This window comes from Homalodisca vitripennis, chromosome 2, assembly GCF_021130785.1.
Source record: "Homalodisca vitripennis isolate AUS2020 chromosome 2, UT_GWSS_2.1, whole genome shotgun sequence".
NCBI lineage: Eukaryota > Metazoa > Arthropoda > Insecta > Hemiptera > Cicadellidae > Homalodisca > Homalodisca vitripennis.
Genome location: NC_060208.1, coordinates 187837328 through 187862691, shown reverse-complemented (window position 1 = coordinate 187862691; position 25364 = coordinate 187837328). Strand labels below are relative to the sequence as shown.

Sequence of the window (25364 nt, the reverse complement as noted above, 5' to 3'; positions counted from 1 at the left end):
TTGTAAACTACAAAAAAGGTTACTTACCACTTTTTTACTATTAAATGTTGTGTTAGTTATGAATATGGAAGTGCCCATAAATGGAGTAGGCAACTAAGCAACAGATTTGTACTGTCGATGTAATAGTGTAGTTACAAGTTTGTTACCTTACAACTCTTCAAATTACTATCCTTTATGTAAGAATTAAAAAAAGTTTATATATTTCTATTTTTATATTGCAAAAAAGAGCTTTGAGAATCATAACAAAATTAAATTTTAGATCATCTTGTAGGTCTATATTTAAACAGTTAAATTTATTGACCATTCCGTCACTTTATATATATGAGGTCTTAATGTATACCCATAAAAACTTACTTAATAATATCACCACAAAAGATCATGATTATAATACAAGACAGAGAGACAGACTTACATACCCAATCCATAGAACTAAATTATTTGAAATGTCCCCTTATTACAAAGGACTAAAATTTTACAATAAAATTCCAATATCTCTATCCTCTTTGCCTCCAGAAAAGTTCTCTATAAAATTAAAACATATTTTAATAGAGAAAGAATATTATTCAGAAACTGATTTTCTAAATGATGCAACCTTCATTAATTAAATTACCCCCAACCGTATCAAAACATTTTGATGTATATATATTAATTCCACTGTATTTATTTTATCACTAATTATTTTTAAATGTGTTTTATGTTTTGTAAATTATGTTATTTTAGTGTAATAATAGCTACATCTATCTTTATTTAATTTTAATATGAATTATAATCTGTACCTGTATCATTAGAGTTTACTGTTTTATATACTTACTGGATCACTGTTTGTGCGATTAATATTGATTATTTATCAATGAATTGTTAATTATGTTTATAACTTTTTTTAATTAGGTTTAGTATATTTTAAACTATATTGACGTGTCACCTGTTCATTGTAGATTTTATCTACTACATTTATGTAACGTTATGTGACAATAAATTTCTGATTCTGATTCTAAACAATACAGTAAATAACAATAAATTGTATTTCATGTTATGTTATTATGATAGGTCACTTCTGCTTGTATAAATAAAAGCAGAAGTTATCTAATGAACTTTCTAATTTGAGAGTTCATTTAAACTATATGTAACAAAGCACTGTACAAGAAAATAGTAGAGGTAATAAAATAGAATCATGTCTAGTAAATAAATATCCTTTTATTATCAATATGTTACATATCAATATTAATTGCTGTTAAGCTTTCTGAGTAGAAATCTAAAAAATTGTATAACAGAAAATTATAAACAAGAGCAGCAAGGCAGTTCCCGCAAACGGTGGCGGGATCAGATCTAGGATGGAGAGATGGGGATAGTTCTGTTACTGCTGGACCAGTACTTCATACTCCGGGTATCCCAACTCTTGGCCTCCATAGGGAATGTAGCAGACCGCATGGCTTGGCTGAATCTGCAATTGCAATATATTTTGTAATGTTACTCAACACTGTTATTCCAATATTATCACTGAACACTGTACCTTAAATACATTGCATTTAGTCTTTTCACTTGATGAATGACACTTTTCTTACCTTTGATTTCTTTATCAGAAGGATAATTACTGCTGATGGACAAATACATAAAGTAGTCAGTTGTTCAAGACCTAACTATTTACTGCTGCTGGACAAATACATAAAGTACTCAGTTGTTCAAGACCTAACTAATTACTGCTGCTGGACAAATACATAAAGTACTCAGTTGTTCAAGACCTAACTAATTACTGCTGCTGGACAAATACATAAAGTACTCAGTTGTTCAAGACCTAACTAATTACTGCTGCTGGACAAAAACATAAAGTACTCAGTTGTTCAAGACCTAACTAATTACTGCTGCTGGACAAATACATAAAGTGCTCAGGTGTTCAAGACCTAACTAATTACTGCTGCTGGACAAATACATAAAGTGCTCAGGTGTTCAAGACCTAACTATTTACTGCTGCTGGACAAACACATAAAGTACTCAGTTGTTCAAGACCTAACTAATTACTGCTGCTGGACAAATACATAAAGTGCTCAGTTGTTCAAGACCTAACTAATTACTGCTGCTGGACAAATACACAAAAGTGCTCAGTTGTTCAAGACCTAACAACCTTTGAGTTCACAGTAAAGTTTGAGTGAAATTTAACAATATAACATATAACAATAATTTTGATACATATAACACCTCCCATTTTATAAACTTTTTCAAAAGTTTTGTAAACAAACAATGTGTGTACATATAAAAATAAAAATGTTTTTCTACCTCAACATTTATTATTTCTATTTGAAAACAATGGTATAGTTATAACATAATGTATATTACCAACTTCATTTCAATTTTTGTTTATATGTAACTTTTTTACAAAATCAGTCTATTTTAAATAAAATGTAATTTGATAATCCTCATAAAAGGCCTGTCAACAAGAAATGAAACAACTACAAGAATAATAGTTGAATTTATGTCAGTATAAGCATTTGCAAAGTGTATTTCAGATACTAAAATAATAGAAGATTACTAGTTAAAGATCTTCCTAAAACTGACAAAAGAAAGGTATCTTTTGTTTGGCAAAGACAAGTTTTGGCACTGGATGTTTGCAATGTCTACACAGGTGTGCTGAAAAGTATGAGAAAACTGTAACAACTTATAATAATTTACCCTATATAAATAAAACTTTGCACATATACTGTTGGTGATTCTTAGTCAGTTCACGTAAGGAGTCACTGGAATATGTCATAAATTCAGGTGTATTAAAAGTCTTCAAGAAACAACTGTATAAACAATTTAGACAACACTGAAAAATGGTGGATATTTTAAATTTTTAACTTGCTCTTTCAAAAAAGTGTGTCACTCAAAAAGCTGGCAAAATTTATCTTCTATCTACCACTCTGCTAGATGTCTAAAAGAAATGTACCTACACACTTAAAATTGTGCATGAATCTTCATTTTTATATAACCAACATCAATTTCTATGAGTGTGCCTATCCCTCAATGGAATTTGACTAAGTGTTAGTGAAGCTACAATGTCTGCATGATATCTCAAGAACAAATTATATAGACTCAAATTTTGGATATTTTGCTATCACTAAGAGAACTGGCTTGCATTAGTCGTGGAGCACGGTGGTGAGCTAGAAAATTGTACCTCTCTTCTGAAATCCATAATGTGCTTCTTGCATTTCTAGCTTTATCTTGGTCATTTAATTATTTGAGTTATTGATGATTATTGTTGTTGTATATAAAACAGAATTCTACAACCATGAGGTACTTTACAAAGACTGACAGTTCCAAGATTAAATTCATAATAGATGAATAATGTACCCACATTTCATTGGTCAAATAAAACCTAAATTTGGTGTTTAGTGACATTACCTTGCCAATGGTGGTGGATCCCTCATGTTGTGCTCGGCCGATGAACAAAGTCTCACCGGTTTCACTAGTACCTCCTACAACGGCATTGGGTGGCACCTGGCCCTCCACAGATGGTACCCATTGCAAGTTACTGCCTGTCAATACCTGCACAGAGTCGTGTGTCATTACACTGCCAATGGTGGTGGATCCCTCATGTGCACAACCGCCAAACAAAGATATATCGCTTTTGGAATAATTAATATTTCTATGATTTGAGCAAATCATATATACGTTTGATATACCTGCTTTGAGAGGGTCTGTCATGTCAAGTTATAAGAAAATCTTTAAGATGAATTAAAATTCTGTTTGCAATCCAAGAAAAAAGTTGAACTCCATTATAATGTAGATTAAATGTTAATCTTTAATGTATAACAGATAGATCTTAAAGCTTAAAGGCAATGAAGTTATAATAATACAAATGTTTGTTAAATATTACAACCATTAATCACTTTTTTCCATGTCAAGTTTACTTACTCCAAAACCATAACATACAAATAAAATATACTATATTTCATATCCTATCAAAGTGACATTTTTGTTTATAAATTCAGTTTTGAGTTTTCATTTAATTCAATGGAAAATATCAGTTGATATATCTTTTCATACAAAAATGTATATGGAAAATAAATAAATAGAGAGAAAGGGACCTTCTTTGTCCAGACTAGAAATCCAAATGCTATTTTATAAATCTTTGATCATATATTCAAGTGAAAATATTGTATAAAGATTTATAAAATAGCATTTGGATTTTTGGTCTGGACAAAGAAGGTCCCTTTCTCTCTGATAATAACCAAGTTAATTACAACTCCCTGGGACGACATCAATCCAGAATGGACATCAAACAGTGTGATATGATTTTAAGTAGAATGAGGTGAAATTCTAATCGTACAAATAAGAAATAACACAATCAAGAGGGAGCATAATGTTAAAAGAGATACTGAAATGAATACAATTTATGTAAAACATTCATGACAAGAATAGAGATTTGTGATTACGTGACATTTAAGTAATGATTTACCTCATAGTCCTGTTTGCCGTGTTCAGCACCACCCCAGGCCACGTAGCAGACTCCATGAGAGCTGAGCACCTTGCCGGGTATCACCCCACCCTCGTGTTGGGCTCGTCCCACATACAGGTTCTCATTGTCAAACCCTCCCAGCACGGCGTTGGGCGGGATAACACCACCCTCGCTCGGCACCCACGCCACCTCACCGCTAGCAGACGGCACGTCCGGCGTATCTACAATGTTGCGCAGCGGGTCGATATCATAGTTCTCGTCTGGCCAACAGTCAAGCAACGTGCAGCGTCAAGCAAAGCACATTTAGCGGAGACAGATTAGCAAGATAACGTACACTTAGCCCCAAGTTAGAGAGTTACTTTTAGAGTACACATTTAGTTGCATTTAGTTACTTTTCTAATTCACAGTTGTTATTATTGAGTTTCCCCATTACCTACTAATCTACTACTTACTACCTTCTATGATTACTAGGTCCTCTGGTTAAGCTAACAGTAAACTACTTGGTCTACAATAATACAAATTAAATGCATGATTGTTTCTTTCTAATGGATTTATTGAAATACTTTCTCTCTTTTTCCACTTTTCATTCTGCTTAGAGATATGAACTGACTACCAAGTCTTCAATTTGTTGCTGTTGTAATGAATAGTGATTCAAGCTTTGATATGTAAATGTGCATAATTTTGAGGTCCTTTATAGGAAGTAAAAATTGGGCGTGCTAGAGAAGAACAAATTATTGAGTATGTTTAATTTAATTTAATTCCTATTTTTTGTATATTAATGTTCCGATTCCATAGTGGTGTAACAACAACATGCATGCTACCATTCAATCTATAAACTAGACAGTTCCAAAGAGTATTTTTAGTGGCATAATACTGTGAAAAGACCCTCATGTTCATGTAGAAAGAATCATTTTATTCAAAATCCCACATTATAGACAGGTTGATATCTGTGTCATTAACAGTAAGAACAGTTGTGTTTGTTTAGTTAATCCTTTGGAAAAGTAACAAAATATTATGATATTCAGCTAAATATAAAATACAGGTAGGATACATTTTGAAATTGGTTGATCAGTGATGATGTAGCTAGACTTAAAATTATTATAGTCTGCTAAAAAAGTTATAAAAAGTCTTTGCCACCATTGTTTATGTATGTAAGGAAACAGGTATTGTTTAGTGATATCCTCTTTATGTATACAGAGTAGATAATTTAATCTTCCAGAATAATCTCCATTACATACAAGCACAAAATAAGCCTATACAAATAGTTTGCATGCAATTTAGAAATATTACTTTAAATTTTGCTTTATTTTAAGAAATTACTGTAATCAGTAATTATAGATATTCAAAAATAAATTACAATATTTCTCTTTAGAACACTGGTTTTATGAAATTAATATTCATATTGATTTTTGGTATTATGATCTTAGTTATGTACTCATTTAATCTGGCATACAATTATTATTTTTACCATATTTGTATTTAAAGAATTGGTGTGCAATTACATTATTATGCTTTTTAGGTTTCAATGCGAATTAATTCATTCTTAGTATTGACAATATTTTAACCCTACATCCAAAAATAACTTTTCACAATATTGGAATAAGGTACATATTGGTGCAATTGCATGCAATTTATGTGATTATATATATTACAGTTCTGTAAGTGACAATTGATAGAAGAGCATTCTAGGGATCACTATTTCTCCCTAACCGTAACAAGACAATTATGAAATCTGAGAAGGATATAATCTAATAGTTTTAATATCTAGCCATTTTATATATTGAATTTTTAGTTGTAATAACTTAAATAAACATATAAATGTTGATCTACAAATGAGAAATCTGCATCAATTAGTTCCACCCAGAACCGTTACGATTGGGACAAACCCTTGATCAATTCAGTGTGAGGCAGGCGTGACTTAACTGGTGAGCTTGCATTACAAGTGTGATTCTTAGCAGCTATATAAGAGTAGTTGTAAGATAGTCAATATGTTTTGTGCATGATGTACATTTAAAAATTTGAATTAAGGCAGAAACTCAATTCGGAAGGATTCCCAGAGACAATGGTATCATCGCAACATAGTTGGTGGTACCGAGTTTCATACACATTACAAGGATAATATATAATGGTAAATAGATTTTTGTTTGATAAATTCCATTACCCTTACATTACATTCCAATTTATTTTTTCATAGTCTATTATTTTGCACTTTTTGTGGACATTTAATTTTATATTGACAAGCAGTTTACAGTTTGTTATGACATAAAATATAGTTGAAAATATATCAACTTAAAAAAATTAAGTAAGATAGAATTTCTTAGCTAAGAACAATTTCTAGCTAGTGTAGTTTCTACTTTATATACATCTGGTACTCTTGCTGTGTGTCTAGATCTGGATCTAGCGTTATGTGATTGGTATTCACAAAATATTAAACATTTATTGCCAGGTTTATTGATTTTCTCTTCTTAATATGGCTTACAATTAAATAAAATTAATAACCAGTTAAATTTATTAATTTTACATTATGTAATTACCATTTTAAATCTAATTTTGTAAAATTAAACTGATATTAGAATTAAAATTATTATGTAAAACACATTAAAAGTTTTCTTACATAATAAATGATATACAAATAATAATTTACCATAATTTAGAATAATTTTTTAATAAAGTGAATTTAATGATAAATATAGTTTTAAATAAGTAAATTATTAAAAGTTAACGATAATATTTTGGGTATAATAATACATATGTATATTTTTAAGCAAAAAATAATACTATCCAATATTTTGTGTGTAATAATATAATATATATATGTATATTTTTAAGCAGAAAAGAGTACTATCTTCTTAGATTATATTTGACCATCTAAAGAAAAATAGTAAGGCATTCATTCACATTTTAAAGCATCTAAGTAAATAATCATGCATGAATTTTCTGGCTCAAGTCATCTCGTTTAGGCATTTAAATATAGAAACTTGAGATGATGAAACTTACCGATAGATTCTGCAGTTGATGGATTATGTAACACAAAATGGTACATCAATAGAATAGGAAAAGACACAGTAGTGTTTGTGAACTACCTTATATTCTATGGGTGGACATATTCTACTTCAATTTTATGTAAAGTACTTTATACATGGTATTTAAAAGTTTTAGTAGAAACAATCATATACTGATTTGATCATTTAAGTTTTTGAGAAACCATTCATATGTAAACTCATGATGACGCATCTTCAAATCCAAGAGTTATAGCCATAAAATTGCACAGCCATACTGCAATTGTTTGAAATTATGTTATAAATATACACACCTTCAAATTAACCACATATCAAAGATATCTCCAGATTTTTTTTACTCCAAAAAAAGGCCATACGAATTATATTATATTATATCTTAAAGAAATATTATTTATGGCTTTTGGAGAACCCATTCTACTCTGTAGAGGAATTTTTCTCCAATAAGTCTGTTTTGTTTTAATAAGATTATGTTATGTTTTCAATACAGATCCATCGATGTAACTACAGTGGTACCATTGTTATTTACTGTATAGTTCTTTGCATTGCCAAATAATGTAAATTATTATTAAATTACATTAAGTGCATTAATGCTGATATTGTTGATGTAACTGTGTTGAAACTTTTAACTTTTAACTATCTATGTTGGACTTGGCTACCAGAATGTACTGTATTTATGACTTTGTCAATGATCATGAGATTTATACGACAATAAAGTGATTTTGATTTTGATTTTGATTTTTGATTTTGATTAAATTATACCTTGAATTGACGAATAACTCGGAAATATGTGATATATTATTTGAATATTATACTTTAAAAACTGTAATAAATAAAAATTGTAAACATGTAGTGCAACATGTTTGTGCGTTAATGGACAATGTACTCTTTTATTTCATCTTTATCAAATAGACAATTAGCTGATATTAACCATTTTGAATGTTACATGAAATTAAATTGAGTAATCAGTTCAAATTGTGACAATGTTCTGTGTTGAAAGCAATATATGTTATATGTAATAACAACTGGATAACCCAATTCAATAAAAACAATCTGTTTTTGGGACTAACTTATTTTTTATTTATGCTATGTTATAAAACGAACATCGAAAATCAAACTTAGTTGAACCCATATTACGAGTATGAAGGTTGGAGGGAGTAGGTAGATCATTGATACGGTTTTGCTTAATAAGTATATAATGTTGTATGAAAAATGGAAATCATTTGGATGTAGAATTATCTAATGAAATATGTCGGATAAGCCGTTCAGTGTTTCAAGTTGTTTTAGTGTGAGCTTTAATCTATTAGCCATTCAATAAAACCTAAACTCCTTGCCTTGTACAAATCCAATTAAATATGCAAAAAATGTAAGGGTTTAGCAATACTTTCATCAATTCAGTTCAAATTCAGTTTTATTGCTATTTGGTTGAGTCAGTGTGTGTCTTACACAAATCTAAATAAAAACGAAGAAACAAGGGTTTGGTAAAAACTCACAAAAATTTCAATTTTATTGTGAATTGATTAACTGAGCTATTTATAGTTTTTTAGCTAATGCAGCAGATTAGAATATAATCTCATTTATGAGAAAATACTATCAAACTAATTTGAAGGCAAACCCATGTTCGCAAAATTCAAACTACACCACCATAATAACAAAACAGAAATAACGTCAACCAGTACCATGTTTGTTTACTCAAACCATAGATTATACTGCAGAATTAACATATATCAGAGACATCTAAAATTAATATACAAACTTTAACAAAATAAGACACTGATCGATCGTTTTACCGAAATATAACATCACCGACAATTCAAGTACGTAAATGGTTAGAAATATATATATATATATATTTATATGTATAGTACATGTTTTTATGTTTAATTTAAATATATAAACTTTATTAATTTAGTTCATAAAATGCTTATATATATATATATATATGTATATATATATATATGTAATTACGTCTTCGTCATCACCACGGTACTGTCTTGTAATGGATGTTTTGGTACTGTGTGCCCCATCATGAGACAGCACCATGATAAGTGGTTAATGGGTTTAAACAACAGTGAATAAGGTAGAATTATATAAAAATAAATTACTTCCCAACTGCAGCTATGCAAATAATTCTTTATTTTCTTTTTTGTTTAAAAATTAAAACAGAGCAAAATGATAGTGATTAATGTATATATTGTTGCAGAATTACTTTCCAAGGCACTAACTACAAAGAAGTACTAAGGGAAAGTGTTGGCGTAACGTAAATTAGAGGCTTTAGGATTTGACCTTTGTAACTTTTAGTTAGCTTACTTTCCTATCCAAATACACAGTACCACTATATGATTTTTATCTTTAAAGAAAAGTGTGTTTCTATACAGATAATTTATGCTGAAAATCCAATGCCAACAATTATATGCAACCTCTACTTTCCTCCACAACTTTTCATGTCAACTAAATACTTATGATTTCATTATATTTACTTGTATGTCATTAATTTAAATAATGGTACTTGGTTGAAGTAAGCCTAATACAATATTTATAACCATATAATAAAACATATCCTAGTAAATAACTTAATTAATAGTATTGGAATACAAATTATTATTACCATTGATTGCCGTTTTCTAATTAGGTACCTTCAAATACGTCAAATATAAATGTCAAATATGAAACTGTGTTTAATTAATAAAGATTAATAATGATACCTATAAATATTGTTTATATCTACTTGTACTAATTGGGTTTAAAAAACTCACACACCAACCAAAAACTGTTAAAATTCTAAAAGCACCTTTTTATGACAGCTGATATAACATCAAAGTCATATAATACAAAATAGCTATTAGCAACTAAAATTGCGAGCCAAGCTCTCTAAAACAAATATAAGCAATGCAAACAAATAAAAATAAAAACATATACAACAGGTACTCAGTAACCAACTCAAATTACCAAACAAAATGTCGTGCTATGAAACACAATCCAGAAATAAGGATAAAGTGCAAAAGAAACAGTTAAATAAAACATAAAAACCACAAACATTCATATTTTCTTTAGCACCATAATTTTATAAAAATTATTAGAATAAAAGCTAATAATACATGTAATAATCAATATTAAGATTAAACATTGTGGTAGTTATTGGAGCTTTGAGTGTTTTGTATTGTGTTGTAAATATCGCTGGTATTGTAAGAAGAAAAGGTAACATATACAATTATTGTTGAACAAAAATTATAAAACTCATAAAACATTGTGATGTAACACGTCATGTTAATGGTTGGAAAAAATCAATACACAATCTCTTCATCAGAGACAGTAACAAAATATTCTTAACTGAGAATAATAATTAAAGAAAATATTATTTTCTAAATATCTCCTAAAGAGTAAATAGAATACATATAGGCAACAGTTTAAAAGCCACACAACAACCCACCCCCAAAACGTACAGACATGAACTATCCTATCTGAATCTAGCACTATAACCTAATGTAACATCAGTCTTATGGCAAGTCTGTGACATTTCACACTCCAACATTTAACAGCTGATTGTAAAGCATGCAGTTATCTCAAGCGACACGAACAGCAACCTTTTGATTTTTCCACGAAAGGCATTGGACTGGCACGGAGTGTATAACTTTACAGCTATTTTTATTTATTTCTTTGCTAGACTAAGCATAGCATTTAAAATTCTATGAGTAACATTATAAATTATTGTAAATTTTCAAATAATTCTTTTATTTACATGTCCATTAAAAAATTGTTTTTACGGTCAACCTGAGAATGTATCAAACTAAAATTACAGTTTACTCATGAAATACTGAATAATTTTAAATTTCCAAAAATATAATCTAAATACTGATCATTCACCTTCCCATTATTAAGCTTTGCCTCAAACTTTACTAAGTGTGATTTTATAAGAGAATAAGTTCTTAAAAGAATTTCCTATATCTCTTGAAATTTAATTTGAACACCCAAAAGTCCTGCACCAATTTTTAAGATGCTCAAGGTGTAAAGGCCATCAAACAAACAGAAATTTGTAAGTGTTTGGTAATTTAAAACTATTTTTGTGAAATTCATATCCTTACAGTCACTCTTGGCTGAACTATAAGCGTTACAGGTGACAGTCCAATACCTCCCCACCTCCAGGTTGCTTTAATCAATCACGCGATCTAACCCCACATCTGATCTCCTATGCCGTCCACATCGTTGACAGGGGTGACACTCCACAGTCCTGTGGCTCCCCAGGCCGTACGAAGGCCGAAATGACTCACGCCGAACGGTGCAGGGTCCTGCCACTCCATCAAAGTTCGCCCCTCTGTCTCCACTCGTACTAACCCGCTATGCCAGCTGATCCGGAAGTGTTTGTGATCTCCGGTTGTCAAAAGTCCAGGGGTAGGAACTCGCACCTTTTTAAATACAGGTTTTATCTAAGTATTTTAAATGTTTTTACAAACATCATGCATTTTATTATCCTGTTTCATATATAATTTTTAATTTTTCATTGACAATACACTCAACAGTAAATTTAACTGTACAAGATGTTTACACTCAGATTTTACAGTTTATAACATTTTTATAAAAAATACTTTACAATTCATACTAAACAAAATTCTAATGAAATTTATTTAGCCTGTGTGTTTATACAAAATTTATTTATCTGTATGTTTTAATAATGTTTAATTGAGATGGTTTGATACTACTGTCAATCCTACTTGGTGGTTAGCCTTCCATGTGTTTTAAAAAGTGCAGTGATGATGATAGTGATAAGATTTTTATAATAAAAAAAAAATAATCATATAAAACTTTTTACTGCAAAACAAATTAAAGCTACTATTTAAATTTTTTTTGCAATTAAAATTGTTCTTAATTTACTTTAAAATATTTGTTTAGCACCGACATTTAACTGGCAATACTACTTTTCCAACTTAGTGATTTGAGTACGGTATTTATATTTTTCAGGTTGATATTTGTTTAAAATTCACCTTATCAGGCTGTTGTCGGTTGTAACGGATGGCAGAGCCAGAGTTCTCCCAGCCTCCGAGAAAGATCTCATACATGGGGGATGTCTCCTTGGGTGCACTCGTGAGAGCGATGTGTGCGTTGTGTGCAGCACGTACATGTATGTCCAGCGAGTACCTGGGAATGGGTCGGTACGTGTACTCCAGCGTGTCGTGAGTCACCATCGTCTGACCTACCGGGCCATGTCATTTAGACTCTTCTCACCACACATTCAGTAGACACCATTCTTCATTCTTCTACTAATAAATTTAAATACACTCTTGAAACTATTAAAGAGTGTCTTCTTTTCCATTATCTTGTGAACTAGTTAGAAAAATTGATCTTCATTCTTCATCAATAAAATATAGAAAACAATTAATGTTTCAAATTACTGGGTATATATCATTTCTGTATTTAAAAGACTACAATACAAGTTTTTAAATAATTAACCTATTAATGACCATTCCCGTAGCTATGTGATCAGCCATGATCTCAACGTTGGCCATGCTCATATATATGTTAATTTTTAGAATTTCACACACTATATTGTAGCAGATGACCAGAAAGCTTTGTATTTGATATCAAACTGCATGGAAGATGTTAAGAATTCTTTATTGTCGTTTTGTCCAAATATTTGTGATACATTATAGTGCTTATTGAATTCTTTAAATCAGGTCAGCTGACAACATATATATATATATATATATATATATATATATATATAAGGAAAAAACCTATATATATATATATATATATATATATATAAGGAAAAAACCTATATATATATATATATTGGATATTTACTGTTTTTGTTTGGAAACTAAATAAAATATCAGCCTGACAACATTAAAAAAATATATTTTCTATTGAATTTTAAATATTAAATCTTAAATCATTTACCCTTGAACTGGGAGTAATTTTTTCCTCAGATGGCAGGCCATTTTTTAGTGTTTGGTACTCGTACTTTAGACATTAGTAAAAAAAATTCATTTTTACTATAAACCTATATGTGTAATACATAATTGTTCAGAAAAATGTGGACATAATTATGGTATAAAGACATTACGCATAAACCATAAAAAAAGCTACAATAAACTTTTTGAGACTAAACTTTTTGAGTAGTGGTGGAACTGCCTCTTGTAAACAGGCCCGGCGACAGGGGGGGGCAAGGGGGGCAAATGCATAGGGGCCCGGGGCCACAGGGGGCCCGGGCCGACTAAAATATGTATTTTTATTTTTTTTTTATCATTGCCCATTTACCATCGGCCCAGGGCCTGTGCGGTGAAAATATTCAGGAAATAACATGCAATGTTAATTTTAAACTACTTTCTTTGCTCCGATTTAAACCAATAAAATTGTAAACACTGAGGTGGCGCGAACCGTTGTGGTTGTGGCTGTCAGACGTCGGGCCCGGGGTCCGCATCGCCCAGACGCGAAGGCAGTGACTCTTCTCCACCCCCTCCCCTCCGGCCCCCTCCCCTCCTTGCTCACTACAAGTTGCAACCTGAGCGTCGGATGACAGTGATACCGACACGATAATAAACTAATGTTTCTTTCAATCTTGCATTTCTATGCTGGTTGCTGGTGGTAATGGTTTTATTAAGTTATCGTGATTGGTTGTTTTGTACACTTCTAGTTTTAGTTTGTTGTCGTGCTTAAATTAGGTTTGTTGTTGTTGTTTGTTTGTAAGGAGATTGAGATTGATTTAACCGTGAATTAAAGAAACATACAGGTGAGTTAGTAAAATATTTTTTATCATTTAATTTTAGAAAATAAGTTCCAAATTTCCGAAAAAATTAAAAAAACTGAATAAATTTTACCATGGATCCCACATTTGATTGCGGGCCCTGTTACCCAGGATCAGGCTCAGGGCCCGCTCCTTCTGTTTCACTTGTCATGCTGTAGGGCATATAATTAAAACATGAGATTTTTAATTTTAATGTAACGCAGATTTTTTATTTTAACTGATGATTATAATATAAACATAATAAAATAAAAATTGTAAAATATATAAAATTAGGGACAGAGCCGGGCCCCCAGGGGCCCAGGCCTGGGACCAGGGGGTCTCACCACCCAACCCATGTGGAGCCATTGATTTTTACCCCTCATTATAAATTTGAATTATACAGTAATCAGTTTCATAAAATAAATTAGGCTACAGTTAACTCCCGATTATCCAAGGGCTGGTTAACCTTTAAGACGATCAACAAGGTTCCATAACAGCAAAAAAATACAAATAAACTTAATTATTACTGGGCTGCAAAATTTGAGACGTTGTAATCGTCTTATAAACGTACCTATGTAATAAGACGTGAAATTATAAATGTTACTGACGTTACTGTGTATCTAAATCTAAACTAAAACATTTGAGGAGTAGGATGGTTAAAAATTAAAAAAAACAACACATAAATTCGGTTTGCTACTGCTACTGAACGTCGTTTTTAAGTTTCAATTAATCAAGTTTATCCTATTAAATCAGAGAGAACGACGGCTCATCGCTCACTCTTTTGTGGTTGTTCACATGCTTGTATGCAGTAATGCACGTTAGCACGTAGAAAATATTATTCAATGACGACATAGTTTTGGTATTGTTTTCGTGGTTGGCTCGTTGGCTGATATATTGGTTGTTATGACAACCAACTTGAGGCGACGCATCGCATCACTAGTTGCGCAGTTTACGAGAGGGAATGGGGAGTGAGGACAGGATAAACAGAGAGAGAAAACAGGAAGTAAACCCCCAATATGTTGGCAAGACAGGTAAACAATAGAGATCGCTGGGTGAACGTCTTAAAAAACTTGACCTTGGAAATCTGAGTGAGAGCGCAGCAAGCGATACAGTATCCGAAAATAGCTCAATGACTCATCACATCCCCTCACGTGTCCTGTGATTGCACCTGTCGGTTTTGATTAGTTTAGCCCAGTTGAGATACATTACTACTTTAAACGCAGCGTTTGATAATTTACATTCCGTATTTATTTTAGCAACTGCTCTCGGTTTAGGCCTAGTAATCAATACTAATTTTTAATTGTCTAATAGTGTTTTATGATCAATTTGATACATTTTTAAATTTGTATTTTGATATTTTAGGTTCTAAAATTCTATTTCAAATATTATTTTATGATCTGCCCACATCAATTTATTATTCTTGACTAATCCAAGATATTTATTTTTAGGTCCATTCACAGTATTTTATCATCATTTCGCATAAAAAACACCGTTATATCTCAAAATGGACACTTACAAACATAAATCTGGTGCTCAAAAAACGTAAAGAAAGGCAAAAGAAAATTGAAAGTTCAAATAAAGGATCCAGGACATTATTTGACGTTGGAATCAAAGTAGACGTAGCTACAACTAGTTCTAACAGCGGCCCTAACGACCCTGGCGCCGCCAGGGAGAAACTTTGCGAAGTTTCTCACAGTTTTTCATGAACACCCTAATACTGAAGACAGCGAAGATCTTGAAAGCTGTAGGCCTAATGCTGATGAAGGAGAAACAATGGTAGATAGCTTTACCTCAGAACCTGATCCTAAAGATGATATTGTTTTGGAAGATCACAATCGTGACATTCTAAATGCTAATGTAGATTCGGGGTTAGGAACTATAATTACCAGTTCAGATTTGGGACTTCTGAAAAACAAGGTGGTGACTGACAGTGTGATTGAGACTTTAGTGAAAAGGGGTCCATCTTTGATGCCGTCAGATCTGCCAAGTGATGGAAAAAAGAGCGTTTCCAAAAACGGTTCTTTTTTCAAAAAAGGCCGAACGGAGAGAGCGTCAGAAGAGATTGGCTTGTATGGAGTGAGACTGCTGAGTCCTTTATTTTGTTTTCCATGTAGACTTTTCAATAATAATAGTGGGGGTGAAAAACACGATTCAAATAAGTCAGTTTTGTTAAGTAACGATGGATGGAAAAAGGAATATGGATGGCGGAAGCTTTACAACAAGCTACCTTTGCATGAAACCAGCGCTTCCCACAAAAATTGCTACATCCAATGGAGAGAGTTAGAAAGAGGCTAAGTGATGGATCAGACATACATTCTCAACTCGACTCAGAACTGGCATTCAAGAACCAAATATTGGAGGGATATATTTCAAAGATTGCTCTCCGTGGTCATGTTCCTTGGAGAGCGAGGATTAGCTCTCAGAGGGGACCTCTGAAAAAATTGGGGATCCCAACAATGGAAACTTTCTGGGTCTGATAGAGCTGTTAGCGGAATATGACCCTTTACTAAGAGAACATATTGCAAAAGTAAAAAAGGCCCAAGAAGAGGAAAACGTGTTTCAAGCTCATTATCTGTCTAAAGACTCTCAAAATGAATTCATTCAAGTTTGTGGGGAAAGAGTTCGACAGAAGGTATTGGAAGAAAGGAAGAAATCAAAATATTATGCTATTATTGCTGACTCTACCCCCGATGCCTCACATACTGAGCAAACAACGTTGATCTTGAGATATCTCTTAGATTGTGAATCAGAATTTAAAATTTTGCGAACGATTTTTAAATTTTGTTGACTGTAACAAAAAAACTGGAATGGATGTGGCTAAGTTGATTATTAGCGAGCTCAACAAACACTCAATTCGTTGAAGGAATGCAGAGGCCAGGGGTATACGACAATGGATCCAATATGGCTGGAATATACAAAGGTGCCCAAGCCATCATAATGGAGACCAACAATTTGGCTTTTTATAATAACTGTGCCGCACATAGCCTCAACCTGTGTGGGGTTAATGCTGCTGAATGCTGCGAGGAAGCTACAACATTTTTTTTGGCATGCTGCAAAAGACGTATAACTTCTTTTCTAGAAGCCCTCAAAGATGGGGAGTACTTAGAAAACAGAATAGGCTCTTCTCTGCACAGTATTTCTCAAACGAGATGTCAGCCCGAGTAGATTTAGTGTGCGCCCTTTCGTAAAGCATTTGCCTCTCATCATCAATGCCTCAATGATTGTAAAGAACTGAATCTATCTGCAGAATGCAAGACAGATCTGAAAGGGCTATTGAAATATCTACAATCGTTCGAATGTATCATGATGTCGACAATATGCTAAAGGTGCTTGTTGCAATAGACAACAAAAATAAAGTATTACAAGGCCCGATCAACAACTCTAGACGTTGAAACAAAAAAATCTGAATGATTTAATAGAGGAACTAAAAGTACTGAGAGACAGATGGAGCAATCTCTACACTGAGGCCAAGCTAGTGGCAGGCAACATGGCTGAGAGTGTAGATTGCGAAACTGATTTTAAGGAAAAAAGATTAAAGAAAAGAAAGATTTTTCATGACGAAACAAGGGACGGCACGGAACATCAATTAAAAAACGAAGAGGAACGTTTTAGGATTGATGTCTTCTTCAAGATCTTAGACTCAGTCTTAGGGGGACTGTCTCAGAGATTCGAGTTTGCTGGAAAAATCAGCAACCTTTTCCAATGTCTTTGGAAATATATTGAGGAAGACGACAGTTTTATTGAGCAGCAATGTTTGAGTCTGTGTCAAACATACAAAGAGGATATTGAGATGGAAATTTTAAATGAATTTAAACATTTGAAATCGATTCATCGCACTAACTTGGGGGAACAAACTCTTCAACCATTAAGTCTAATAAACGCTCTAAGGAAGAACAAACTAGATAGTTTATTTCCAAATATCACTACAGCGATCCGGTTGTTCTGTTGCATACCTGTATCTGTCAGCCAAGGGGAGAGGAGCTTCAGTTTGATGAAAAGAATTAAAAGTGCAAATCGTTCTAACGATGACGCAAGACCGCATGAATGACCTGAGTATTCTAGCCATGGAGTCAGATTTGGCACGTAGTTTGAAATATGACGACATTATAGAAGACTTTGCTGGGAAGAAGGCCCGACGAGTTGTGTTTTTAGTCATGTTTAATGTTAGTGAGTAACATAGCCCAATGTTTCTTTATTAATTTTCAATTTATGTTTTGTACAATGTTCATTAGGTTTTGTTCATTTAATTTTTTTTTAGTTTTGTTCGTTAAGTGATTGTTCAATGATATTTAGTTTTGTTTCATTAGGTTTTCCAGGAACCTATTCATTAAGTTTTGTTTTCTACTAAAAAGGAGAGCGACACGAGTTGAACTTTAATTTTAATGATTTTATTCTTTGTTAATTATGTTTTGTCCATTTAGTTCATTAAGTGTATATTTTTTAAGGATGGTGTTTTTGATTTTAATTAAGTTCAGTGAGTTTTGTTTTGTATTGATTTAATAGTAAAAAAATAATCACTACATAATTATAAACCTCAATTCTTTCCATTTGTTTAGCAACATTTATTTATATAACTTAAATTGAAGTAAATACAGGAAAATCACGGATTTGGCATAATTTTGAAGAAGTGAATCATTTAACAAATAAGTAAATCAAGTAATGGAGTAGTAAGTTTTGGAATAAAATAATGCTTGCTATGTTAATATAACCAATATGGGAATTTTGTTCTAAACGTTGGGGGGGGGGTGAATTTTAATGTAATTAGGTTGGTTTGCCTGTTGAATCTTTGGGGGGGGGGGCCCCCGGTCTTCATGATTGCATAGGGGCCCGAGAATCCTGTCGCCGGGCCCTGCTTGTAAAAGTGTATTAATACTACAAATATTCAAATCTGAGATAGCCTATTTATTCTTCATTTGATCTACTTTCAGAAAATATATAATAGTATCCGAGTTCTTTTGAAGAAAAAGTATATATATATATAGTGTAAAAACCACACAAATAGTACACGATAGGCTAAAATTTGTTACTATGAGTTTGATTATTTACAAAAAATATAATTCTTACACCAAATGTTTCCAAAATAAACCACTATTTAGGGAATTATATGCACTACATAAACAATAAATAATTAAAAACCAATTTCTAAAATTTTTTACTTTTGAAAAGTGGTGGAACACACCTAAATTTGTACGGTTATTTGAAAAATTAACAAAAAATATAATTTTTACACTAAATATTTCCAAAAGATACAAAAATTTAGCATAGGATAGGCTAAAACAGCAATAACAAGCTATAAATCAACATTATAAACCATACCCATGATATATCACTAATTTTCAAAATGGCTAAATGAAGACAATTTTTCTGACAAGATTTATGATGTCACTGTAACACCAATGTTGCCAAAACAGCAAAACAAATTTCACCATTGAAATCAGCAAGTCTTTCTGTTTGAAATGGTATTCAAATAGTGATGGTAGTGTTGATTTATGTACTATATGAACTCACAAAACATGTGCATGTCAGATCGACATTATAATTTTGATTGCCACTTTTAGATCGATTTAGATCAACATTGCCAGTTCGAGGTAAAGTAATGTTTTTAAAGCCTCAAACCGTAGAACGCTAGCTAAACAATCAAATGCGTACTGTTTATTACATAGTAAGTGTTAACTGACAATTTCCCATCTACCTGTACTACGGTAATTGATTTTAGCCTCTAGGGTACAAACAACATGTTGTAACACAACGAAATCTTGCGTGTGCATTTATATCATTTACAGAGTTTTTTGGGTTGTCAGTAATTTATGAAAAACGTCAATTTGCTGGAAAAACAATCAGCTAGGGACAGTCCCTAGTATTATGAAATCCAAGTTGTTAAGAGGTTAACCATTAAAGTTTTATTCTTAAAAATGAAGTGAAAGGAAATGAAAAGTAATGAAATGAATTCGTATGTCAGTAAAAAAAGAGATTAAATTTTGCCAAAATGCTTCACTGTTTTTTCAGATCTTAGTGATAATTTTATAAGTTTAACAATATACAACTACAAATGACTAATGAATAATTTAATTAATTTTCTGAAATATATTATAAATAAGCTAAGAAAACAGTTTTATTTCAATACTAAACTAAACTGTAATGATTACCCCAGACCTTAGTAATCAAACTAGGCTAAATGCATACATGAAAAAATGTATTACAACAGACAACAATATGTTATATTTGTTTTATATTTCCTAAGATAACATTTAACTTAACATACATTAGTAGTAAAATATATATATATATATTTATCTCTAGTAGTTTTCGGCTATTCAATTGTTGTCTACAATATAAATGTAGATGTGAATATAACTCATCGCAACACAAAGATATATATATATATATATATATACAATGCATTTCTTGCTGATTTAAATACACATTTATTAATTGTACTATATTTACACATAATATAATTTAATCTGCACAGTTTTAGCATTGATAATTATTTAAACTATTGTATTTAGAATTGAATACACTAATAAAGTAAATATCCCATACCATGTTCCTGTTGAATAAATATATAATAAATTTATGAGCACTTAACGTCTAAGTGGGAACTCTTTTCTGTTCTCTTCTTTTATTGACAGCAAAGGGGTTTTAAGGCATGGTTTACTATTGAACGATTAAAAATTAATTAATTTAGTTGGCAACATGTTAAAGTTATTAAAATATTCCCATTTTGGGAGTTTGATATTGAATTACAATGATTTAAATCCCTTCAAACAAAAAACTTATAAATAAACCTTAATAAAGAAACAAAGGATGTATCGACCACAACCCATGCAAAGGAAAATAAAAAATAGGCGCATCTAAATAGGGAAATCAGCTGCTTAAGCGATGTGAAGCAAAGCTAAGCAAAATTTTCTTACCATCAATGACCCATTCCCCTGAAGCACCATAGCCAGTGGAGACGCCAAAGAATGCTACATTGATAGGAGATGGATCAGTCCACGTGAGAAAAGGTTCAACCTGCACATAAGACAAGTTTTTATAAATTTATAAAAATTAGTAAACAAGCTTAATAAATCAAAGACTTGATTACTTATATACCATCGTTTAGCTCAATAAAAGTGTGTATGATCATGATGTGTTCTGATGCAACTGCATCATTATTAGTTTGTTCATCCGATAGAAATTATTAATTAATCAGAAGGCTTGAGACAGCCAAGTGCCCATGAAGTCCTCCATATTGACTATAAAAACTTTAACTTCATAAATATATATACCATTATATGCATGACCTAAATAAATTTTTCATTCAGATTAGACAATTTGCACTCTTCACAAAATGGGGGAGTGAGGATAACTCAAAATTTTAAATACAAACCTATACTTACTTTTGACACCTCTTTTAGACATCATGTTACAAGAAAAATACCAAGAAAACTAGAATTTTTCTATTTTAACACTGTCTACATTTCACTTAAAATGCCAATAATTACATTTCAATTGTTGAGTGAATTACTAAAAGAGTAATAAACATAGAACTTTCTAAAATTAACAGTTAAAAACATTTGTATTTTGACACTATTGTTTTTAAAGTTGACCCAAATTAATCAAGGAAGAAATTATTATACTCATTTCAAAACCGTTCAAGGAGGTATCTGGTCAAAAAGGCATTCTGCTTAATTAAAGAGGCCTTGGGGAAGGGAAAGGCCAGAATGTATTTCATGTCAATTTAGCGATAATTTTAAAACTATCTTTAAATTTTTATTAATATTTATTGCATGCATCTTATTTAAGAATGTATATAGATTTACACATAAACTGAATGTTTTATTGGGTAAAAAAAAAAATTAATTGAATATAAGTAAAAAGTTACGATCATTCTATAGTGATTTTACTGAATATATCTAATCAGTGGCATGTCCTGATCATGTCAGCACTATAAATGAACTTTGTATACTGTGACGCTCTGTAATAGATCAGAGACTGGTAGTTGTTCTTAGGTCATCTACAGCACTTTCATACACCAACAAACTTTATGATTCATGGGTGAACAAAAATCAAATACATGATTCACTGTTGACTTTATGTCACAGCGACTGAAAGATTATAAATTGAACAACATATTGGACATATTAATACAGAAATTATTTAAAGTTGTATGCATAACTGGTTGATTCACTTTATCACAATGTATGCTGCATACATAATAAAAAATGCTTTAAGAGTTAATCTACCATGCAAAAGTTGTAGATAAGTGTAGACAAATGACACCTACAGGGTATTTAAGATAAGGTTTAACAGTTCAGTAGAGACAGTAATGCTCTCTAACTGCGATAGTATCATACCTCGCTCTCTTTGCCAACAGCTATCGCACCACCAAGATAGTTGATCCAGAAACCTCGCAGTTCATCATTGCTGAGGATATCAGGCGTCTCGACGTTCGCCTTGTCTGGAGTCGCCCTGTCTCTCCGGATAGCGGACTTCTGGTTGGACCAACCGCCGATGAACACCTGCCATAAAAATTTTGATAGTTAATATGATTTTTTAATGAGTTGAAGATACGGAATCACTTCCGAAGAAGAGTTCAAGCTGTCATGGAGTCTTAAAGAGTCTGTTACATTGAAACAGAAAGAATATTCTGTTTAAGAATTGAAGATAAATTATATATCAGTCAAGATCTTACAAAATCTTTCCTAGGTCTACATGCAGGGCCCATCGAGAGCCAGAATGGGCCCCAGGGCAAAACATTGGCAAGGACCCCACATATTTTAATATATTCTTTTATCTTCATGTTCTACTAAAACTAATGTACTTACTAATTAGACACTAAAACTGTTTGTAAATAACTGTAATTTCTTTGTAAAGTGTTATAGTTTTGATCTTGACCAATTATTGGTTTAGTAGGTGGGAAAAATTCTTTATTTTTAATATTAGTACATTCTTAATATTGCTTCCTCTTGTAATCAAGGGTGCGGGCAAGCATGACTGTAGCAATGCTGCCATCAGCAGTTTTAAATTTTAGTTTACAAAATTACATACCCAAAATTATGGTTTTAAGAGTTCCATAATGTACTGATGCCGAATGTTTGAATTCTTTACTGAATATAATTTGATAACAACTTGCAAGTGTACCTATCTTATATAAAAATTTGGTGTTAATAGAATCACAAGTTTTCGAGTTATGAATTTTCACAGATGCAGTTTTGTAGAAAAGTGTTAAAAACCAATACCTTATTTTGTTCTTGCCAACATAAAAACGTGAAATTATATTGTGTAAATAATTTGCTTTAAAACATGAACCCAGAAATAAACTAACTCAATTTTAATGTAACTCCCGTAATTTTATTCTGCTAGTTAGTTTTTGGTTTATGTTCAAATATAGATATCCCCAACACCTTTAACATGTATTAAGGTTTGTAAAAGTTCGAAACACAAAAAATTTACAATAAAAACTACAACAAATGTACTGAACAAATAACCTAATAAAGTAATAAAGTACATTATCACAAAATTATAACTATTTTTACCATTAGGATGTTGGTTATAGATAACAGTAAGGATATATTTTGAGAAAGAAATGAAAATGTCAAAACCACATTAGTGCATTGTTGTTATTAACCTAATAGATTTTTGCTTAATACTTAACGCTTTTCTGATATTTTTCAGCAAATGTTTTAATTATAGACTTAAAAACTAATGCCCCTACCTGGTTTGGATTCAACTGATAAAATTCCAAGCTCGGTCAAACTTAGCAAGGGTAGACTGGCGTGGAGCCCGCCCACATTAAGATAATCAAACATTACGTTCAACAAAATAGCCACACAAGTAGGATGACACATAGTCGTTGTGGCTGTTCTGACATGTTTATGGCTGTTCAGAGGTCAAACAGGAAGCAGTTACAAAAACGATTCATAATTATTTTTTTATCCATTACTTCCATTACTATGAATGTGGTACAAACATCTCTCTCATCTTGAGTTTTGAGTTAATTACAAGTGTCTATATTTACAAGTTGCAAATTAAATAAACCAAGATATTCTGAGTAGTGATATTTTTGTAGAGGTTAAGTGGCAGAGAAAACTGATTAGTCCTATGTTTACTTCATTAGTAAAACATTTTTAATTTCATCTCTGATAACATAATACCACCTCTGTCAAGATAACATAAATCCAGTGCTTGATTTCTAGATTAGAGATGGTAGAACTGTAACCTCTTAGGGGCAGTGGTAGGTATAATCTATAGAATAAACCTCTTAGGGTCAGAGGTAGGTATAATCTATAGAATACCTATTAGTAGAAAGAGGGGCGTTTGGAGCCCTTCTTAAGTAAATTTTAAAAATATGAAGTCCCAAAACAAATGTTATGCCTTTCTAGGGTCCAGTAAAAAAATAATATGCATATGAAAAGAGCTCATTTTTTCAGAGATAGGTATACCAGAATCAGTTTCGGCTCAAATCAAGCACTAAATAAATAAAATTACATCATTAATACCTCAAACTAGTTGTAATTCTTATTCAATTCGATCTCATGATCTTTTTTGTTTTATTTTTTTATTTTTTGTAATTACTCAGACAGTTGTTAAGGTTATGTATATAGGTGTAGATACATTTCTACAGTTTTAGAAGTAAAGAACAACTTCTAAACTTGTTTGTCATTATAGTTATGATCTTTTTTCTTCACCTGTGTGCCTTCCCTGGCACCTGTTTGGTTAGTGAAACAAATTCTATTACTAAAAATCTGTAAAGAAACTACTAAAATACTGAAGGTGATTTCCCTCACCTCAAGGACAGGATCTGAGCCCTCAGGGTTGGCTGTGGCAGACAGCATGACATGGGCATCGTTGGCTGCTCTGACCTTGAACCTGAGTGTCCTGCTAGGTACGGGGTGGAAAACATATTCCAGGGTGTCTTGGGTCTTGAGTTCTGCAACAGGCATTGATTATAAATAAGAATTTGTATAGGATGCTTGAGACAAATTAAATATTAAACAGATTATGCGTGGATGGATGAGAAGTAATTTGTAAACAAGAGAAGTGAAGTAATAACACAGAACAATGTATGTATGTATGATTGTATTAGTGTTTTGGTATTTTTATGTTGATAGTACAGTCAACAGCTGTGTGAGTATTAATTCAAAATAGGGTGTAATAACTGTTAACAGAAGGCTGCAGCATAGGGGACAGGAAAAGAATGTTATATATG

At 31.8% G+C, this 25364-nt stretch overlaps 1 protein-coding gene across 4 annotated transcripts in view; it reads right to left on the bottom strand.

The window, feature by feature from the left end:
* Positions 1-1174: 1174 nt before the first annotated feature.
* LOC124355168 overlaps positions 1175-25364 on the bottom strand; it is a 47865-nt gene continuing 23675 nt past the window's right edge. For 2 of the 4 annotated variants that reach the window (XM_046806169.1, XM_046806167.1), the window contains exons 2-9: positions 24943-25085; positions 22510-22674; positions 21085-21184; positions 12429-12637; positions 11621-11852; positions 4433-4692; positions 3376-3519; positions 1175-1441 (exon numbers count right to left, since the gene is read on the bottom strand). In XM_046806169.1, coding sequence (XP_046662125.1) covers positions 1355-1441; positions 3376-3519; positions 4433-4692; positions 11621-11852; positions 12429-12637; positions 21085-21184; positions 22510-22674; positions 24943-25085 — 1340 coding nt within the window. In that variant the 3' untranslated portion in view covers positions 1175-1354. Of the gene's footprint in view, positions 1442-3375; positions 3520-4432; positions 4693-7429; positions 7439-11620; positions 11853-12428; positions 12638-21084; positions 21185-22509; positions 22675-24942; positions 25086-25364 lie in introns of all 4 variants that reach the window. The other 2 variants (XM_046806168.1, XM_046806170.1) reach the window with 2 other exon arrangements.